Source organism: Drosophila mauritiana, chromosome 2R (assembly GCF_004382145.1).
Source record: "Drosophila mauritiana strain mau12 chromosome 2R, ASM438214v1, whole genome shotgun sequence".
Taxonomy (NCBI): Eukaryota; Metazoa; Arthropoda; class Insecta; order Diptera; family Drosophilidae; genus Drosophila; species Drosophila mauritiana.
The window spans coordinates 18,611,908-18,632,016 of NC_046668.1; the positions used below are offsets into that span (position 1 = coordinate 18,611,908).

The 20,109-nt window shown below is 43.8% G+C and overlaps 2 protein-coding genes across 3 annotated transcripts; both read right to left on the minus strand.

The window, feature by feature from the left end:
* Positions 1–9,807: 9,807 nt before the first annotated feature.
* Positions 9,808–14,004, minus strand: LOC117137410 (dehydrogenase/reductase SDR family member on chromosome X). 2 transcript variants are annotated; one of them, XM_033298836.1, is made up of 5 exons: positions 13,899–14,004; positions 11,714–11,935; positions 11,543–11,650; positions 10,379–10,760; positions 9,808–10,322 (listed from the first exon to the last, which is right to left on the minus strand). In XM_033298836.1, the coding sequence occupies exons 2-5, from the start codon at positions 11,892–11,894 to the stop codon at positions 9,926–9,928; spliced, it is 1,068 nt and encodes a 355-aa protein (XP_033154727.1). In that variant the 5' UTR covers positions 11,895–11,935; positions 13,899–14,004; the 3' UTR covers positions 9,808–9,925. The 2 variants fall into 2 exon arrangements, with proteins under 2 accessions (XP_033154727.1, XP_033154728.1); XM_033298837.1 differs by lacking the exon at positions 13,899–14,004 and adding an exon at positions 13,487–13,729.
* Positions 14,005–14,355: 351 nt separating this feature from the next.
* Positions 14,356–16,589, minus strand: LOC117135868 (the record flags this gene model as incomplete). Its single annotated transcript, XM_033296402.1, has 3 exons — positions 14,356–15,086; positions 15,151–15,521; positions 15,584–16,589. Coding segments are annotated over 3 exons (1,551 nt in total), but the record flags the coding sequence as incomplete, so codon positions are not given.
* Between the last annotated feature and the right edge of the window lie 3,520 nt (positions 16,590–20,109).

The following is a 20,109-nucleotide window of genomic DNA, read 5'->3' on the forward strand; positions in this document are numbered from 1 at the left end:
TGACATTTTGGAACCGCTCTAAAGTGAACTGAAGTGGATGTGAGTAAGCTGGGTGTGGATGAATTATGATAGGGATGACTATAAGGAAATTAGGGGTTTCAACAACTGATTCTTCCGAGAATCTATTTATAAAGAAAGCTTATAATGTTGAGCTAAAAGTAACCTTTTTTATTTAACAAATTGAGGGAGCAAATGTCTTAAAAAGGCCATGAAATAAATCTATAATATTGTCGTTTAAACACCTATTTTCGTTTAACGTCTTAATTAACAACTTCCAAAATCATGCCGGCAGATATTGATAACATTCCGTCAAGAGACGAAGGCACGCGAAGGTCGCACCTGGGAATCGTTGGCGCTCATCCTCCGTGGCTCCACTCACCTATGGCATTTGAGCGATGGACCCGCGATCTCGATCGCTCTGCAACTCAATGGCTGTCATAAAAGACGCATTCACAGTGCACTCCATACTCCATAAAGTAATTGCACTCACACACAGGCCGCCTTGTGCAGTTGGCCAAATTGCCAAATTAGTTGCTGCTAGTGCAGCACCATTCAGTGGAGCCCAACTCTCGCAGCTCTGGGCATGTGGATCTCACTACTACACGGCATAATTAAAACGTATGCGAAGCAATTAAACTTGAAACAGAACGGTGGGGCAGAAGGAGCTGGCCTGCGAGCTGTGGCACGGGCATTCATATGCGGCAAAATTCGGGCGCAGGCAGGGGCATAATGATTGATGTCGGCCAATACACTCAGAAAAACATCGATGTTCTCAAAAAGTTAAATACGTTAAATTTAGACAAAGAACATATTTACCTGGATAACTTTTAAACATTATGAGCCAATGAAATTAGTGTCTTCCTAAGAATGGAACACTGAATTCATTAATAATTATACTCAATACATTTTGCAAATGAAAATCATGGACTTATGTCGGTTTTTTATATATTTTCATGTGCACACGTAACCAAAGCAAATAAAAGCTTGTGACTAAACATTGCATTTTGTGGGCGATGGGAGCATGGGTCCTGTGATTTATTTACGGCCCCAGCGGTCATAAAGATGGTTCCCACTGCCAGTCAAGGCAACAATGATGATGGTGTTGCAGCTACCGAAAAATTTGCCTTTTGTTTGGGACTGGTGTGCAGTGCACTTTAGTCATTGTTACACAATTCCGGATTTGGTCTGAGCCATATTAGATGGCCGAAATCAATTGAAGAACCCTCGATTAATGCGTGCCACGTTTGTGGTTTGCCCCACAGGTCATCGGATGAATGGTCCATTGTCTCTGGCCATGGAATGCCGCAGATTGCACAGCGATAATGTGCCGGAGTTCGCGGCTAATCCGCTGGCCAAGTGTGGAGCTACGTGTGGATCAACTCGACGCCACTTGTAAGAACTTGAGCTCCGACTACATCCTCTTGCGTGGGGGTCAACCTGTTTCTGTTTGCTGTTCGTCGGGGGTGGGGGCGCGGGCCATTTGATTGGCACTTTCTGCGGGCCTACCCACATCCACATCAGCACATCAGCACCTCGATGATGAGCATGTGCTCACGGATTCGTATTCCGAAACTGAATCAGCACACCTTTTAATAGACAATGGGCAAACATGCTTACTACTCTCGCACGTTGCCATATCGATAAGCACTTTGATCCAACTTCCGCCTTCCCAGCGAACTCTGTGAGATCCGCGAAGATAAGGTTGGGCCAACTAGGTGTATCTCTACACCATCTACATCGGAGTATCTACATCTATCCATGACACTGAACCTCGGCGGCCTCATCCTTAGCTCGCAGCATTGACATTGAAACTCTGACACGCTGAAACGAGCCGGCAAATTTGATCTCGGGTGTAATTCATCTCAATTGAACCCTATGTTTGGGTAGCACAGTGGTGTAAGCCATCGAAAGCAATAGGATTGGCTAGTATATGCAGTATAGAAAATTAATTATTGCTTTTGCCCCACTGTGGCTGTTGGCTATTAAACAATTAAAAACCAACAGCGAAAACAATAACAAGCCCAACTACAAGACACCGAAAACTTTAATAAAGAGCATCTTAAGTTGTGGAATTTTTCAAAGCTACAAGCAGGCGAAGCCGACAAAGTCTTAGGGCCGAATACCATAGTAATGTTATGTAGTTTCGAAAAACACTTTCGATTTCAGCAGATGATTGTGCAAGATGGTGATGGCTCAGTGGGTCGGTAGTCCAGGTCGGGTCAGCTCCCCACCAAGTAGCAGCTGGCCCACCTGAATTCAGACTTTTACCAGCGCAGAACACGTCTCGTTATGGCCATTATACGAGCAACTGGGTGCTGGGAAATTGTGGGAGCCTCCAACTCGGCTCATAATTCCTGTCATTTGGATTGGAACTGGAACTGCTGGCCACAGCCACAGACGACTCTCAATTGGCATGTGAATGAATGAATGACGAGGCTGTCATTATCACGAATGCAATTCGCCGAAAGCGGAGATCCGTCTCTGAGTGGGGGAGTCGATCGATCATTATCACCATTATCCGAACGCTTCTCGGTTGTCGATCTTCATCTGCTCGCAGCCAAATGTCAAGGCACATCCTTTCTTCTTTTGCATGTCGCCTCGCAGAATGCTGAACAATCTAACCCCTAACAATTAATAATAATAAGTTGCCCCGTAATAAGTGCTTTGCCTCAGAAAAACCGAGCGAATGCCGCGAGGTTTGTTATTCGTAATATGAAGAGCGGTTTACACAGGTGGTAGGAATGTCATTTCAATGACCAAATATACTTTTTTTTGGAAAAATCAAAAGCCCAATTGGTACTTATATTACATTCAGTTTGCTTAAAAATATGATATTTCATGATCATGATATTTCCGATCCCATAAACACTGCAACTCGCTTTGCACTTGCTTCTTGTAGAGCAAAAAGCAATTTCGAATCAATTTGAAGTCGAATTGAGCGCCTTTGGAGTTCAACCCTCATCATTGGAGCAATTGTCTTGCCGAAAATTAATTGCTTGGCCCCAAAAGACGAAAGGCATCCGACGGACTCTCTAGGCCGCGATTAGTTGTGGTCCTAATTTTCGGACATTATTGCGTTGGCAAATTGCAAAAGGTGGCAGAAAATCAGCGATAAGAGCCGTCAACCTTGAGGGATTCAGGCTTAAATGAAAACGAAGCGCTGGCAGCCAAAAAGATACTAGATACGAGGCACTTGGGTTTTCAATTCCACTTGCAATGGGCAAGCATAGGTTTCCTCTTGAGTGCTTATCTGTGCAATTGATTCGCCATCGAATTCAATAAACTCTGACAAAATGATGCCACATTTTGTGGCATAAATCAAACGCATTGTTGCAGCAGCCGCAAATTCGCTTCCTTGATTCCGTGCCATACCTACGTAAATGTACATATGATATATCTGTGCCTTTGAGTGTGGGTGACGAGGATGATCCACGGACGGACGAACTAGATGTTTTGCAAGGCATCTGCTGCAGCTCGGCTCACGAATTTCGGAATTTATGATTTTCTACTGATGTAATAATAATCATGCACAGCCCCAGACGACAGGTGAAAAATTGTTACAATTTGATGGCTCTGCCAGTCGCAACAACGTGATGCGGCACCGCAGCAAGCTGCTGCAGTTGCAAGTTGCAAGTTGCCAGTCCAGCCCCCTTCCACCTTGTGGGTTGTTGTGGGCCCCACCATCGCAACATGGGTCGCTTTTTTATGGGCCTCCAAATCGCTTCTTTATTGCTGAGACCGCCGCTGTCGCTGCTACAGATTTCGAATTTTTAGAATGTGAAGTTCGCTGGGCTAATTAGATATGCACGTATTGGCTGGCACATTATTTATTGCACATTGCATGTTTTTTCAGTGGATCTCAGTACGCCTGGCGACTGGGAAACCTACCAAGCCAAGAGTGAAAACACGAAATTATCTCGGAAATATAACAATAATATAAAGTGGACATTTATAGTTGTGGCATTATAAATATTTGTATCGAAGTGATTAGTAAATGATTTTTATAGCGCTTGTATTTTATATTTTAAGTTCGTTTAAGACTCAAAATGACTTCTGGGTAATTAAACTGCTTTCAATAATGCCAATGCTGTCAACGCCAATTTCAATGATGGCAATTCTTATAAAATTTCAACGAGATATTGTCGGTTTGAAATGTAATAGCTACAAATTTAATGGGTTAGATAAGTGTTATGTGGCACCTCTGGCTATTGGCAGTTGGGAACTTCCAAGGCAAGTTCGAGATACAAAATGTGAAGGTCAGACTGCAAAATGCTCCCCTTTTTTTTGGTCTTTAGCAGGCACTCGAAGAGCGCTAAGAGACATTCAATCATTCTTTCGACCTTGTCGCCTTGACGTTGAAACCCTAAACTTGTTGGCTTCTGTGTGAAAATGGCAGTTGAACAAATAGCGATCAGTGTTTGGCGTTGAGTCAGTCAATCAGTCAGTTTGTGCCCGCAAATGAGATAGATTACAATGGGTTCTCGACTGAAATTGTTCTATGGATCTAAGGCCTCTGAGCTAGGAGCCGCTCCCCCCTCCCCCTCCACCTTCGAGCGACCCAGACAAACAGACAATGAGTACGAGTATATTGTAAGAATGCCAAATGTAAACCGAATTGCTGACGGCTGTTGTCTGGGTCGCCGCTTCTGCTCAAGTGGCATGCCACCAGAAATACTGAAGATTAAAGACAAAAACCCAAAATCATAGACTGACTTGAAAGCACCCATCTATCTATGTATCTACCTATCTATCTATCTATCTATCTATTAAAGCTAGCGCCAATGCAATTTCGGGCTTCATCTTCGACTAGTAATCAAAAGTCGGGGACTCTCCACTTCACATTGCTGCAACACGCAAAACAAAAATAGTAAAAAAATCGAGAAAAAATCACAAAAATGAGACGCCAAAGCAGATTAATTATGAAGCCCCGAGTCTCAGCCAGAGTTTTGAGTCTGAGCTGGGCCGACAGCCAGAAGGAAGCTTAGGAAGCAATCTTGGCTCAGTTTTGAGGCAGGTGAATGTGCTGAATGCCACCAGGCACATGGCAGCGTCTATTTTTGTTGAGTGTTTGACATATGATTTTTGCTAAATGAAAAATCTTTCGAGTCTTCGACTTGCAGTTGGCAGAATTTTCGTAATGGTTTTTGGGGCTATTGCGAAAAATCTTTTATTTGCCGGTTAGTCAGTCGGTTCTTTCACAACCCATTCGACTTGGCTGAGCTCTCCAGCCTCATATCCAATACCCATGCCAATCCCCCCACCTGCCGCAGCAGATCTCCTTGCTTGGCAATAAAAGGCTGACAAGAAATCAATGAGCATAAATAAGTTTAGAGCGGAACCGAGCGGCCTCCTAATACTGGGCACTAAATAGCAGTTTAATTGGCACCCACGGCGGCAACAATGGCTCGGATTAGGCGGTCCAATTGCCGCCTGTTGCTGCACCAGGAGTCATCCGGCGGAGCAGGCTGGCCCACCATTGGCACATCGCATAATTGTGGCCATGATGCTGCAAAATCAAACCACCTGAACAAGAGGAACGAATTGGGAAATCGTCAAAGCATCTGCTTTTAGCACATTTTTAAACCCTTTAAGAGTTTTTAGAAAATTCTAATCATAGCTTATATGATATTATATTGAAAGAGTATTTTTTACACTTGCTTAATTATTCTGCAAGCCAGCTTGATCGAATTGCTTTTCTTCGCAGAAACAATAACAAGATAACAATTACAACAGTGGATTCAATTAGGTGAGCGTTGCATAAGTGCCAGCTTACTTAATTAAAGTATTCAAATAAGTTCGAACGATTGCGGCTGGTGGGAGCCGCTGAAAAGGGTCTTTGCTCACTTTCTAACTCGCATTTTGCTCTCAATACTCGAGTACGGGTATTTTCGAAGCTGCGTAATCGCGGCCCCAAACAGCAACCAGACCCCATCCCACCCCAAAAACCCAAACCAAAATCCCAAAAAAAAGAGACGAAACCGAAAACCAATCCAATTCAATTCCAATCCGAAATCCACTCGCGCTGATGTGTCTTCTTTGTTGTTGGCTGTTGGAAATTTCTGTGGCTGTGTTGCCACAAGAGTTCGACATGTGAAGTATCATAAACATTCACTTTTATCTACGAAATGCAGCGACGAATGGAGCGTCGTCGTCACCCAATTTCCTGCTGCTACTTGATACAGTTTTTTAACGTGGACAAGGTCGTTGGAGAGCCGCCTGTCATTCAATGCTAACACACACATTTTTTTTCCGGCTCTTTTGTTTATGCAATAGGCAAACATCACAACAATGGGTAAGGGTAATTGATGCCAGGCTGGTAAGTCAGTCAGTGAGTTAGCAGTGGCTCCTTAATTCCTGTCAATGTGTCATCGCTCCACAAACTCACATTTTCCGCCAAGGAAACGGATGCCTGCCTCCACATCCTAAAGTCGGATATACCACAAACGGTGTAAGTACTTAGGATTAATTGCACTTGAGCCCAGTAACTCAATGGGTTCGATGGCAAATTTCTTTGCTGCTGAGAGTCTTTGGCCTTTATGGCCCATACAATGCCATAATAATGGAGCGTTAAATGGGTTAGCAACGCCACCATCATTATCGGGCATAAACCACATCAAAGTGGCGCCAAAGGGCATCGAAAATAATGCGAATATCCGTATGTACTTAAAGTTTCTTTCTCACAAGCCGCCTTTTTTGGCAGGCCAAATTATTCAAGTGCTTCCAAAAATAATTCGAAAAGTTTGTACCATTTTAAATGCGACGAGGGGCGGGAGAAGGTGTCAATATGCAAATTGGCAAGGGTCGAATTGATTGATCGCCTCTCAAAGTAATTATGCATAATAATCTAGCGAAATAAGCGAAAATAATATGGTAGCCGGCCACGGGGCGTATACGTGACGGGAAAACAAAGCAGTGGTAAGTGCTTGACAATACAAGAAGGCTGATATCTATAAACGTCCATTACTATATATATGAATTATTGGGCTGTAACTATTTGCTGTAACTATTGTCTATTATTGTTATGCTGTATCTATTTACAGCATAATAATAATTTAAATGAAGGAATTTACTTCTACTATAGTTACACCATGCTTTGTTTTCCCATTACGTATACGACCCGTGGACGGCTACCATATTATATTATAGGCTATTATATTTATAATAATCCATAACATAATCCTATGTTTTATCTTTGTGTCTTAACAAGCTTTCCGATGATGTTCCTATTTATTTTACATATGTTTAAGGAAGATACATTCTAAAAACGGTTTATTAATGCCACATTTATAGATTTTTACTATAAAACGAAACTTGCAAAATACCTTATATAGCCCTTTCGTTTAGGATCTCTTTGCCATTATCAGATGCAAAGACCATAAAAACACCGAGTATCTTGAAAGCAATTAAAGATCGTAAAGTTAAACAGTGCTTTGGCCAGATCTTTATTATTCACTTTTCAATCACTTTGGGCCACGTTGAGTGCGCTCATATAATTATCTCAGTCATATCCATCATCCTAGTAAGCCACATTCGTATGCACAGCTGGAGTTCTCGGACGCGGTAACATTCCCCAGCGGATCTTCAGATGGATGCCATGGATCTCTAGCCATTAATTGTGCGAAGAGTTTCCTAATATCGCACTGGTCATCTGCTTGACCAACCCTAAGTCGCTCTCCCACTTAATGTGGTTTTTATTTAAATGTGCTTGCTGAACAAAAGAAGCAGCAGCAGCAGCAGCAGCAACAGCAATTTGGTTGCACTCAACTGGCGGCGAATTCTTAGCAACAATTTGCTGCTCCAATTAAATTCCCAACTACGAACTCGGAGGCTTCTTCTGGCTGCGGCCAAGTGTCAGTACATTAATCATGAGGTGATTTATGGCGCCCACGCCATCGACGCATGTGCTCACGTTTTTCTCGCCGCCAGCAGCAACATCAGCGCGTGTGGGCAGCCCACCGCCACCCACCCACTCCCACTCCTCCGATTCCCCCGGAAAACACCTGCGGTGGGGGCATGCATTGTTATGCTCCGTTAGCCGTTTTAGAAGCGTGTGGCAACTAAACGATGTGGCAAGAGTCGACCAAATTGCTGCCGTGGGCGTAGGAGCTGCAACATCAGTAACAGCAGCATCAGTAGCATCCCCTTCCGAAAACTTCCTCGACCAGGTGTCAAAAGCCAGCCATAACCAAGATGAGGAATACAACATCCACAATCCGCAGTCCAAATGCCCATTGGTGCCAGGCGATCCGATGAGTTTATTAAGCTGGCACTTTACAAAAAAAATTAATTGTTAATACATGAATTCACTTTTTAATTGACCCATGATCAGAATAATGTTCAATACTTAGGAATAATAATAAACATAACTATACTGATTTATATTAATCTTTTACAAAAATCAATTAGCCAAATTATCCCCACAAGCTAGGCATTGGATTTATGATCAACCAAATAAATTCTTTCGGTGCAGCAGCTGCCGGCGGATCGTTTGAGCTTGTCAGGTGAGGCACGTTGAGTGTTTTAATTACCGCCGGTGCACTGCGGACAGCGAGATCGGTTGCATCCGCATAAACCGGCAACTGTGGCCAGGTTTATTTGATTTACGCGTGGTCATTAGCCATTGCCAAGTGGCTAAGAAGTCTTGGTCTTGGCGCAGTCTGCCTGTCGAGAAATGTCAAAAGGTTAATTGGATTGTGGCAGCCGTAGCCGGAGATGCCACCGAAATTGAATTGAAAACTAAATCTGAAGCCGGACCCAGCCAAGAATCTTGTTGAAAGGGGAATGCCAGAATGGCTGGCCATACTCGCCACCATTGACCAGCCAACCAGAAATGGTCAATGGGTGCTCGAGTAAGTGGAATAAAGTCAAAGAGTATGGCAAATAAATTAAAAAAAAGTCTGATTAAAATAAAATAATCTGTGAAAATAATTCAAAATTTAATTATAATTTTAATTAGATAACATCTAATGTTCCAAAAGAGATCGTTGGTCTTGAATTAAGGAACTTTCATATATCTGCGATTTGCTTATCCTTACTCCCAAAATCCAATCAAGCGGCTAATACTCGCGAGGCATGCAACCGATGAAAGAAGCCGCAGAAGGTGAGTTCATCCAATCCAATCCGCATCGAAGACAGCCTGGGAATCTGGGCCGTCTTCGTCCACTGGGGCTTTGATTGATGACAGCGCCCACCGCATCGGCAGCTTCACACATTGAGTTATCGCCGGGTCTATCTCTTCATATAGCGATGGAGTCTCTTTTTGGATATGCATTAAATATGAGATTGTTTTTTTTTTGTTTTTGCAGCCATCATGTCGTTCGCTTTTAAGCGTTCAGTTCGCTTAAGTGACAGCCGAGTTGTAGTTACTTCGCAGTTGTTTTTCAAGATGATACACCTACCTACCTGCCCACCTACCTGAGTTCCTCCGTCTCCGTCCCGCTCTCCTGGATCCCCCATACTCCTGTCCCCTTAACTGAAGTCGATTAAAATTCCTCCAAAATGTTGAATGTTAATCGCTCATTGTTTGAGGAGGCGCACAAAATTAAATTGTTTGCTTTTTCGAAAATTTGACATACAGCAGATTTGACGTGGTTGTTGCTGCTGCTGTTGTTGCGGTTGTTGTTGTCACCTTTCAAGCTGCCGCCGCCAACAGCTGAGTGCATTTTCAAAAATGTTTCTTGCAGCTCTTTTAATTGCATTCCCTAGCCCCGCGATGGCAATCAAGCGCAGACAAGTTAATTAAAACCTAGCACAGCAATTTGACCAGATTAGCATCAGCAGATCCTGAACAGAGAACACCAGCTGCAGTTCTATATAAAAGTGTTTTTATACAAAAGCAATCGATTTACAAAAAAAGCTGACGGTATCTAGAAAAGTACGTTGCACCAGTGGGAGGAATGTGAGATAGGCTGCGTGTGGGGTTCATTTAGTATTCGCCATTTCCGTACTGCTGAATCTTCAGCAGGTCGCAGGAGAACTGGAAAAGCTGCTCGCACTTGGCCGGCTTCTTGGCATCCGGATGGAAAGGCCCCTTTCCGCCGTTGGAGAGGTAAGTGCCACCCTGGCCCTCGATGGAGGGATCAATGGCCGCGAAGACCACCGTGCGGGATCCCCGTTCCGGAGTCTTGAAGAATAGCTTCTTAAAGATGGGCACCGATGTGGTGGCCGAGTGCTCGAACAGATCCGTGTCCACAATGCCCGGATGCACTACGTTGACCTGCACGTGCGACTTTTCCGCATCGAGCAGTGTCTGCAGATGACGGGTGAACAAGATTTGAGCAAGCTTGGACTGACTGTAGGCGGTTCCCGGGTAATAGTGTTTCCTGAAAAGAGTAAAACATAGTTAATAAGGAACTATGATAAAATTATTCAAACGTACGTTCCGTTGATGTCCTTATAGTTGATGCGTCCAATGAGATTTACGCAGGAGCTGACGTTCACGATCCTGGAGTTCCTTCCCTCCTTGCCTGCCGCCCTCAATTGAGGCAGGAGCAGGTGGGTGAGCAGAAAGTGACCCAGGAAGTTGATGGCAAAGTGAGACTCGTAGCCATCGGCGGTTAGTTTGAAGGGCGCAAACATGATGCCAGCATTGTTCAGCAACAAATCCACTTTTGAATACCGCTCCTTGATGAGCTGGGCAAAGGCCTTTACGGATTTCAGATCCCCAACATCCAGTTGCTCGCAGATGAGCTTACCCTTGGTAGCTTTTAGGTCCACTATCGATGCAACTGCGGTTTCGGCACTTTTGGGATCACGAACGCCTGTAATAAATACATAAATAAAAGTGAGCCACTGACAAACATTGATGAGAATGCAGAACTTAATTATTAAATAAAATACCTTTTTAAATGAATGTTTTCTCTGATCTACACTATTTTACACAATTATTTTACACAAATAGATGCCATATAGGCGACACCTAGCGTCTGTATAGCGTACTTCTAGTTCTGTTTTTACATTCTACATTTTACATATGTTCAATGTATAAAATAACAGTTGAACATAATCATTTAACAGATTAAAATGTATATTTTAAGTAGCACTAACAATTAAATTAAATACATTTAAAAAAATGATTTCTCAATAAATGAATTATTTTAGAAGCCTAAAATATGTAGTGAATTGGTAAGTAAGAATTTGGAAAAGCGGCTTTTAAATTCACTAAAAATCTTGCTTTCAAAAATGTAAACGTGAAAATACAAAATATTTGTTGATAACTAATAAACTTTGCATTAACATTTAGAATTATTTTCTCTGACCAGTCAATGAACTCTTATCGCTTCTCTTTCCCGAAAATCGAGACTTCTACGCGACTTGGTTAGATAATGAAATCAGGCGAATGGGTCATGATTTCTGGATCGCATTGACAAGGGTGGGAATGGATCTGCATTTCGACGATCGGTGATTTGACGATCGATTTTAGCTTGCCGAGCACGTGCACTTGCAGCACGGTTAAATGTTTGTGGAATTCATAAGCAGATCGGCGACTTTTGGATAGGAATAGGGCTGAAACAAGTTGTTGGGCGGGGATTGGTCAACTCACCCATGACGACAGTCATGTCGCAGGCCAGCAGCTTCTCCACGATCCGCAGTCCGATGCCGCGATTGCCTCCGGTGATGACAGCAATGCGGTCCGGTTGTTTATAAAGTGCTTAATGGATAATGGCAACAATTAGCGATCGTGGGATAAGCATCGGCTGGCAAATTGACTTACCCACTCGATCCCGTGCTTTATACTGGGCATCGTGGACGAGCCCGACGATTCCCAGGTACTGATACCGAAACTCAGTCTTCCACTCGAACCAGGACTTCGGGAACTCCTTGGTGGTCTTCGAAAAGAGGAACGCGCACAGCAGCAGGCCGACGAAGAAAATCCACAGCAAAGTTCCCAACATTATACGCTCTTATCGGATCGGATCGCCGTCTCTCCGGAACTCTGCAAAGGGAATACGGGTATTGATAAGAAATCGGGCAAAGTACGCCGGCTGATAACGAAAACCGATTCTGGTTCGTCACAGAAATTAGCCATTAGCCGGCAACATTATCAATATTGGCGGGTAAATTCGCCTCGAGTGCACTTTGCGAAACTCTTCAACTGAGTCAGCAAGATTTCACGACCCGAGTGCCAGCGGGTACATCTGTTGGCCATATTCGTTGGGAATTCTAGGTGTGCTGGCCATATATACCTGCCAGAGATTGATTCGTGTCACGATTCAGCTGTGAATAGTCACGCTTCCACAATTATCATGCCTTTATATTATCAAGTTGGTCTAACAATAGAGAGTAACAACACAATTATAGGATCAACTAATCACTTAAATGTGGTTTAATTAAAATGCTCGAAATCTTTTTGTAAAATGATCTTTGCTATCAATTAAAAAGGCCTTTAAAAATATTCTGTTTTAACGCACTAATTCTAATTCGACAGAGTAACTAGAATTATGTTCAAAATCTCCGAATTTTCACCAGGAAACCCCATTTTTGGGGATAGAAGACAAATAATTAAAAAACTTTTTAATGATTTTTATCAGTGAGCGTGTTCCGAAATCGACTTGACCCCATTGGCCGTCGAATAGCTTGAGTTGTTGCCTCTTTTCCCTCAGTTTTTTCTTGTTTGCCCAGCAATTTCGAGCGTTGGTTAGCCGGGTTTATAAAGCTAATGCGATTGTTTGACCACCGTTATTTGCAGTGCATATTTGCCACCTGCACTTTGAGCGTTGCACTCGAAACTTTAATTTTAACCGAGCGGGGAACAATTAAATTAATTAGACAGAAGATAGTTGGGCGCGTTTATTGGGAGACAGCGAGAGAACTGGCTAAGGTGTGCTCGTAAAATGCAAATTAAAAACCCAAACAGCGGCGGAATGAAAGTTGAAGAACCGAGCTTCGAGCCAAAGCCAATGAACGGGGCCAAAATAGTGAATTTGGGGCCAGATCTGAAAATGACTGAGGCGCTAAACAGCAACAACTAGGGTCGGTTTCTTCGGGCTCTTCTTGCGGGGGCAGCGGGGGAATATCTGTACGGACGACCTAGCATAGTACACTGAGAAAAACTCTTTGGCATTGGCGTAAAATATTAATATTATTTACGAATTGTATTGCATAGAGTGGTTCTTCATTTTAAGAAAGTTAAGCAACTTATTTGCTTATGATTATAGTCTTCAAATGTGTATGTTGTATATAGAAAGTTTGAAATTCTATATACCGTTTATAATAAGAACTTTTAAGATAAGAACTTCACTACAGGTTTGTAATAGGATTTACATGAATTTTTAATTTTTCACCGAAAGTAATTCGATTTTTTTTGTGTGTACGCATGACACCACGAACGTGCTGTCAAGAGTTTCGACTTCCGTCAACAAAACGCAAAAGCTTAGCAGTTTTACTGTTGCTGCCGCTGTAGCCGCGGTCGTTTTTAATTTGGCTGCATATGGTTAACTTTCTTTTTCTATTGTTGTTGCCCTTGCAGAGGGCTTTTCAATTTTACCTTCAATTTGGCTGTCGCAGGCGAAAATGCACCTGTGCCTCGATTTCTATGCTAATATTGACACCCTTTTTCAATTAAAGGCTGCGGCTGCGCTTCCTCGTCTTTTTGTTTTCTATCACGTTTTCGAAGAAGATCAATCGCTGGTGTTTGAAAACCGGTTTTTCCAGCGGGCCCTTATTTTCGCCACAACCGCTCGGCGAGAAATTCAAAAGCGAACTGAACGTTAGGTTTTAATTGCGCGCCTTTCCGCCAAGAACTTGATCCACCATTGTTGTTGTTTTGTTTTGGCTTATTGCCGCTGGTCAACAGGTGAATTTTACCCACTTGCCGGCTGATCGCGCAGAAAAACAGCTGATTTTGTACAATTACTTGGTTATGCAATGGTTGAGCGGGGTGGGCGGCGTGTTGTTACCTTTGTGTGCACTCACAAAAACGCTGATTTGAAACAATTTAATTGAAATAACTGCAGACGAGCGAAAATCCAAGGTGGATATACTTCGATGGCACCAGGGCTGCACTTCCTCTGTTTTCAAATATCGATTGTTGCTGTAGTCATCGATGTTTGCCGTCAGTATGCATTTCACTTCAATTTGATTTCATTGATTTGTTAATCATAAGAAACTAGAGGTCTTTAAACAAATGTTTTTATTACGTCTTACAAAGAAACAGAGTTTGCGTGTGCAAAAAATACCTAAATGTTGAGCTAAGCTTATTAACAGTAACATGGCTATTCTATGTTAAGGTACTGTTACCAAACTAATCGATATCACTGCCATAAGAAATCGAAATTTAAATTTAAGGCGGTAATACACCTTTTATCTTGTTATGTCAAATAAAATGTACATTGTGAAAAACAACCTCCCAACAAAATACCTTCTTACTTTTGCTAGCTGATTTATTTATTGAACCGAAATAGTACAGTGCATTTAAGTGTTTAAACGGAAATATGTTCGTACAACAATTACAATTTATGTTTTGCCTTGATACCAGTTATAACTAATTTTGCCATTATATAGTTGCGCATAAGTATATACTTAGTTTGAAATTAAGAGAACCTAAGCGAAACATTGAAGTCTAGACTTTGCGCATTTCTTTTAAATATTTTGAATAAAATATCGTTTCGCTTTCGATTAAATAATTCAGTTGGGATTACCATATAGAGCGTGTTGTCGTGTTTATAGGTGAATACATATTTTGAAATATATACTAGACTAAATTGAATATATACTTGAATCGTGTGTGCTGGTGTAAGAGGTGCCTATATGCTACTAAAAAGAATATTACTGTGGAAAGGACAAAGTATTCAAAGTAGGGTCAACGGTTCGGAACTCTAAGTTGCAGCTGCGTTGTCAGTGTCTTTTATCGCCTGTTCCTCCATCTTCGTTTCCGTTTCCGTAGCAGCGACATCCTTAGGCTCCTTTAACTGTCAATTCTCCACGGACATGTTGCCGATGTCATCGTTTATGGCCAGCACCTGGCTGATGAAGCTCTGGTCGGTGACCACCTCGGCCAGGGATTTGCACAGTTCGGTCAGTTCCGGCAGAGGCATCTTCAATTGCGGAGCCAGCCTGCTAAGATGTTGACCCACATAGTCCGGCAGCTGAAGGGTGATAATTACTGGGTTAGCAAGATTCTCCATTAGCTTAGCTATCAGTGATCCTTACCTTTCCCTTGCCCACTTTAAACGCGCTGAACATCAGCTTCGTCCGCACTCGCTGCTCATTGGGTCCGTCGTAGAAGATGGTGAGGTAGGCCTCCTGGCCGTTGGCCACCAGCGGGAAGTAGATGCCCGCATAGACCTGACCCTTGGCGTCGCGGGAGAGCAGCGATCGGAAGTTGTACACCAGATTGCGGCGCACGGTCACGTCGATGGCCGTGATGTACTCCTGGGCCACGTAGATCAGCGATGTCTTGTAGCTGGTATCCTCGCCACGGATCTCGCGCTCCTTCCACTCCACGAATTTGCCTTTCTGCTGACTGTAGGCATAGCAATAATCACGCTGCAGATGCGGCTCCTTGGATTGGGTGAACCAGCCTAGAAACAAGTTGCAACCATCAGTTTATATTACAATGGGCTAAGTGAAGATTACAACTTACCAGTGTGCGGATAGCTCTGATCCTGCATAACAGTCACCGCCCGGCTGACATGGTAACCTGGGTCAAGGATCATCACACCCCGTCGCTCGCCGATGGCAATGCGCATGGCCACCATGACGTGCTCCTTCTCCACACCCGCGTCCACCGAATTCAGGCCGCACTCCTCGTCCAGCTGAACGTAGTCGTTGCAGTCCATCACTTGCTCCTCGCAGGACACAACGTACAGGTAGTTGGCCAGCACCGGGAACATCTGCACCATCCTGGCCATGATCTCGAACGCCAGCGAGACGCACATGTGATGGCGTCTGTTGATGGGTACATCGTAGAACTGGAAGAAGCTGCGCAGATCGGAGCGACGGGTGCGCTTGAAGCTGCGATAGAAGTCGACGAAGAGGTTGACCGTATTGTAGTGCGTCTCCTCCAGCATTCGCTGCAGCGTGGTCTCCACTATTCCGTTCAGCTCCTCATACTGCCAGACGTTGTCGAAGATCAGGGTGCCCTTGCCAGCGGACTCCGAGCTCGACCAGTCGGGCAGCGGCAGCGGATGACCCAGGGGCCACACTCCGTTCACCTGGTTGAAGGCCTCCAGGTCGTAGCCGTCGCCCACTATCCATTGGGCGCCGGAGATGCCCTCCAGCGCGGCTGCGACGGGCTGCTGTCTGGCCAGCAGCTGCCTGATGTCGGAGTAACGCTCCGATCTATCCACCGATGTCAGATCGGGCGAAGGCACCAGCTCGTGGTCCTCGAGGTCCTCCTCCTCCTCCTCGCTGGAGGTGGAGGGTGTGCGACGGATGGCGCCAGTGCCATGTGCAGTTGGGTGCTCACTTTCGGATAAATCAGATCGCGTCGTAGTCAATCCCAATCCCATTCCGCGCACCACCGCATCCGCCAGCTGCTGATCCGCCGGGAGCAACGGATCGTGGGCAGCGGCGGCGGCAGTGGCCTCCTCATCCTCATCCGGAGAGGCCACTCCCCCATCCCCCCGTCGGTGACTGGCGGCAACGGCGAGTCAACTCGGCCATTCGGAGCCCCAGCGGCCCACGGTGGGCACATAGCCACTTTCGCAGTCATTGAGCGTGGCGTCTAGTTGAATGTTGGCGAACTGTTGTTGGCTTGAATGCAGTGATGGTTGTTGGGCAGCTTGGCCAGCCTGGGCGGCTCCAGCTCCAGCACTGATCAGACTAATCCGGCCCTGCGCTCGCTTGAACAGGAGGTCCGGCTCGTCTCCAAATTTCGTCGTTGGTTTAGACTGATCTGTATACCATTTGTGGGAGAAAGAAGGTCAAGAAAGTTGATTAGAAGATGAATTTGTAAGAACTAACCTACTAAAAGACATCTAGGCACATTGATTAAACTATAAACAAGTGTGGTTTAAGAAGAAAAAAGGACGACAGGTGTTTGTTTTTTAGCGTTTCTTCTTTTTACACCAAGATAAGGTAGGTAATTATAAATTATATAAATTCCCTCTACTCCATCTGCTTTTCAATCTTGAGCGCTAGATTACGGACCCTTGACCTGCACCCGTGGTGATCCCTTTTCACTGATTAGGAAATCCCTCCAGCAATTAGCTTACATCGCAGCAGGTAGTTGTGCCCTTATCAAAGTCAAGTCATTTGTAATTACCCCTAGGTACGCAAAATAAAAAAACATCTCGTAACCATCTGTTACTGTCTAGTACCCAGTTTTTCGAGCAGTGTGTTGTCATGAAGTCCGTGATCTACGTACAGTCGCTCCGGCCATCGGGCAATAAACAATTGCCATACGACAATACAATGTCCATATACACGTACTACGTAAGTACTTGTTATCAACGGGAGGCAGGAAGTGGGCGGGCACTTCTAAATGGGTTCCAAGTGCTGATTGCTAACTTTCGTTAGTTGCAGGCAATAAAACACAGCACAAGTACAAGTACAAAGGCACAATTGTTTTTCCCCCTCCAAGTGTCCACGTGCCGCCAGATGCCTTAGTATGGCATGGACATGGAGCAGCATGGAGTGGAGGTCAGGTCACCACCCAGCATGTGACATGCTGAAAAATCCAGAGCCATGCGCTATCTGCGCGTTTGTGTGCTTGTTTTTGATTAGACATTCTGCGTTGCGAATTCGCTTTGTTTGTAATGTGACTCAATGTGGAGCAGGCAGCTCTGGATCCGCATATGTGGCACATTCAAAATAGCCGCATTTGCGTATTCAAGCGCAGGCACGCGCAATTGTTGCTAATTGCACGTGAATCACCGGATGTGAGAGTGGGCTATGAAGTTTATTTTCCCCCAGCACAACAATGTGTTGCTGTTTATTTCGTTGTCTACACTCGAAGAAAAGCGAACTTAATTCAAGTCATAATGGATTTTTGTTTTCTAGACTATTTTGTGCAACGTGATGCAAGATGAGTTGATTTTCTTCTTAGGAATTTATGCTACTGTCTACGCTCGAAGAAAAGCGTACGAGTCTTAAGTCCAGCTATTATTATTATTATTGCTTTTTACGACATTTTCGTCATGTATTAAACGATTTTTTCGAGTGTAAGATGAGGTGATTTTCTTCTTATAAATTCTTAGTACTGAGTAATCTTCTTTGTTCCCAGTCTGGCGATATCGTTTTTCGTCTGCTCAAATGTTTTCCCACTAAAATACCTGTCTATGATTAGCGATATTCGATTTCCCACTTTTTGTTGTATTTGCCCAATGATATATTTGTAATATATAATAGTCGTAATAATATAATAGGGATGCATTTGATTACTTACCCATACAATGGCCTAAGCCCTATTAACGAAATCGTTGTTTTCCAGGTAAGATCTCGGCTTTAGTTCGCTTTTTTTCCACACGAAACTCTCAATGCTCGACGGCCTGTGTGTTACCACTGGAAAGTCTGGCTTGAATTGGATTCGATTCGGTTGGTAGAATGCAACAGTTGGCTTTCAACTGTTGATGTTTTCAATTTGGCGTTTCCCGCGACGCGCGTGCGTGGAAAATCAAATCGAACGGAAGGAAAATAAAATAAGGAGAATGCGAACTAAAAGCAAACAACTCGTTGTTGTCTGCGAATTTTGCCGTGGCTTTGTCTTTGTTTTTTATGGTTATTTAAACAATTTGTGCGTTTAGTTTGGTTTTGTTTAGTACTGGTGTCGCTTTTGCCTGTTCAATGCAGGTCCGAGTTTTTCAACGATATTGGCGAATTAATCGACATCGAAGTGGATTTCGTTCGTCACTGGCCTCTACTAGTTACTAGATGCACTTGCACTTGCACTGCGCTATTTTCGAATTTTCGAATTTGCCGTTTAACGATTTCCCCTTGTTTTTTCCGCCTGAGCTCCGCTGAGAACGAGAGACGCGTTGCGACTGATGAAAATCGGCTGCGAGTATGCCGCTATATAAACGATCTCTGCCTTTCTCGCCGCTCTGCCGACGTCGACTGCGCGAAGCGTGAACTCGAAAATATTTCAATTTATGACGCAAAAAAGCTTGAAAAATTCCACACAAAAAAAATTAAAACGATAAGGGGAGCCAAACTTGAACGCGATTTTTGTTTTGCTCCAACGCTTCGTAGGTAAACAAATCGGATGTTATTGTTTGGGACGGGAACACTGCAACAAAAAGAGAGAAAGTTGTCAGAATATAATATAAACATATGTATATATTGTACTTTGCGGTGTATAATTAGCAAATAAATTCGGTCTTGTGAGCTCATGATAATAATAAACACCCATGATGATAGCCAGTCAGTCATGCAATCAGTTGATTTGCTTACTTTGATTTTAGTTACTAAGCTTATCGCACTGAGTCAACTGTTGTTTATGAACTATTTTTGTGCCTAGTGCGAGCAGAGTGGGTGAACCTTGAATTTTATGACCCACAGAGTGGAAAATTTGTCCCCGGAGTTTGTGTTTGTTATCACACGACTGGATGCACTTTTCAGATACTCTGGCATTCTGCTAAGCTACAAACTTCCCCTAAATCGGATGGGCAAGAGCTTAGGCGCCACTCGAAATGCCAACTGGTTGCAAGCAGCCAAGGTCGCCGCGCGCCAAAGTGGGCGGAAAAAGGGCCCCGCTTTACGTATACTTAATATTATAAATGCTGACGCGCGGGCTCAGGCTTTTCCGACTGTCACAGACTAATTGGCAACCAATGGGATTTGCCTGGCTGCACGATGTAAACAGCTTATTTGCGATAACAAAAGATTTAATTACAGTGGACTTTCAACATAACATAAACATAAGACTAGATAATGACAGGTGAAAAGAATACTGCTGAAATGTTTTCATAATTACTTAGATGGTGATTTGTTATAGTTATACATCCTAAGTCTTATATGCAACTTCATTGCTTCTTTGTCCGAACAGAAGCTCATTAATTCGACCCTACACTGTAATCAAAATCGTAGGCCTAGGGCGCCTTTGGCAGCTGCTCTTGTGATCCCATTTTTCTCGAGGCCCCACCGCCATACGGAACAATGCCAAAGCTGTGGGGCGCTATTCATTTGTTTTTGTTTACGGCTTGTGCCAACCAGGCCGACTGCCACGCC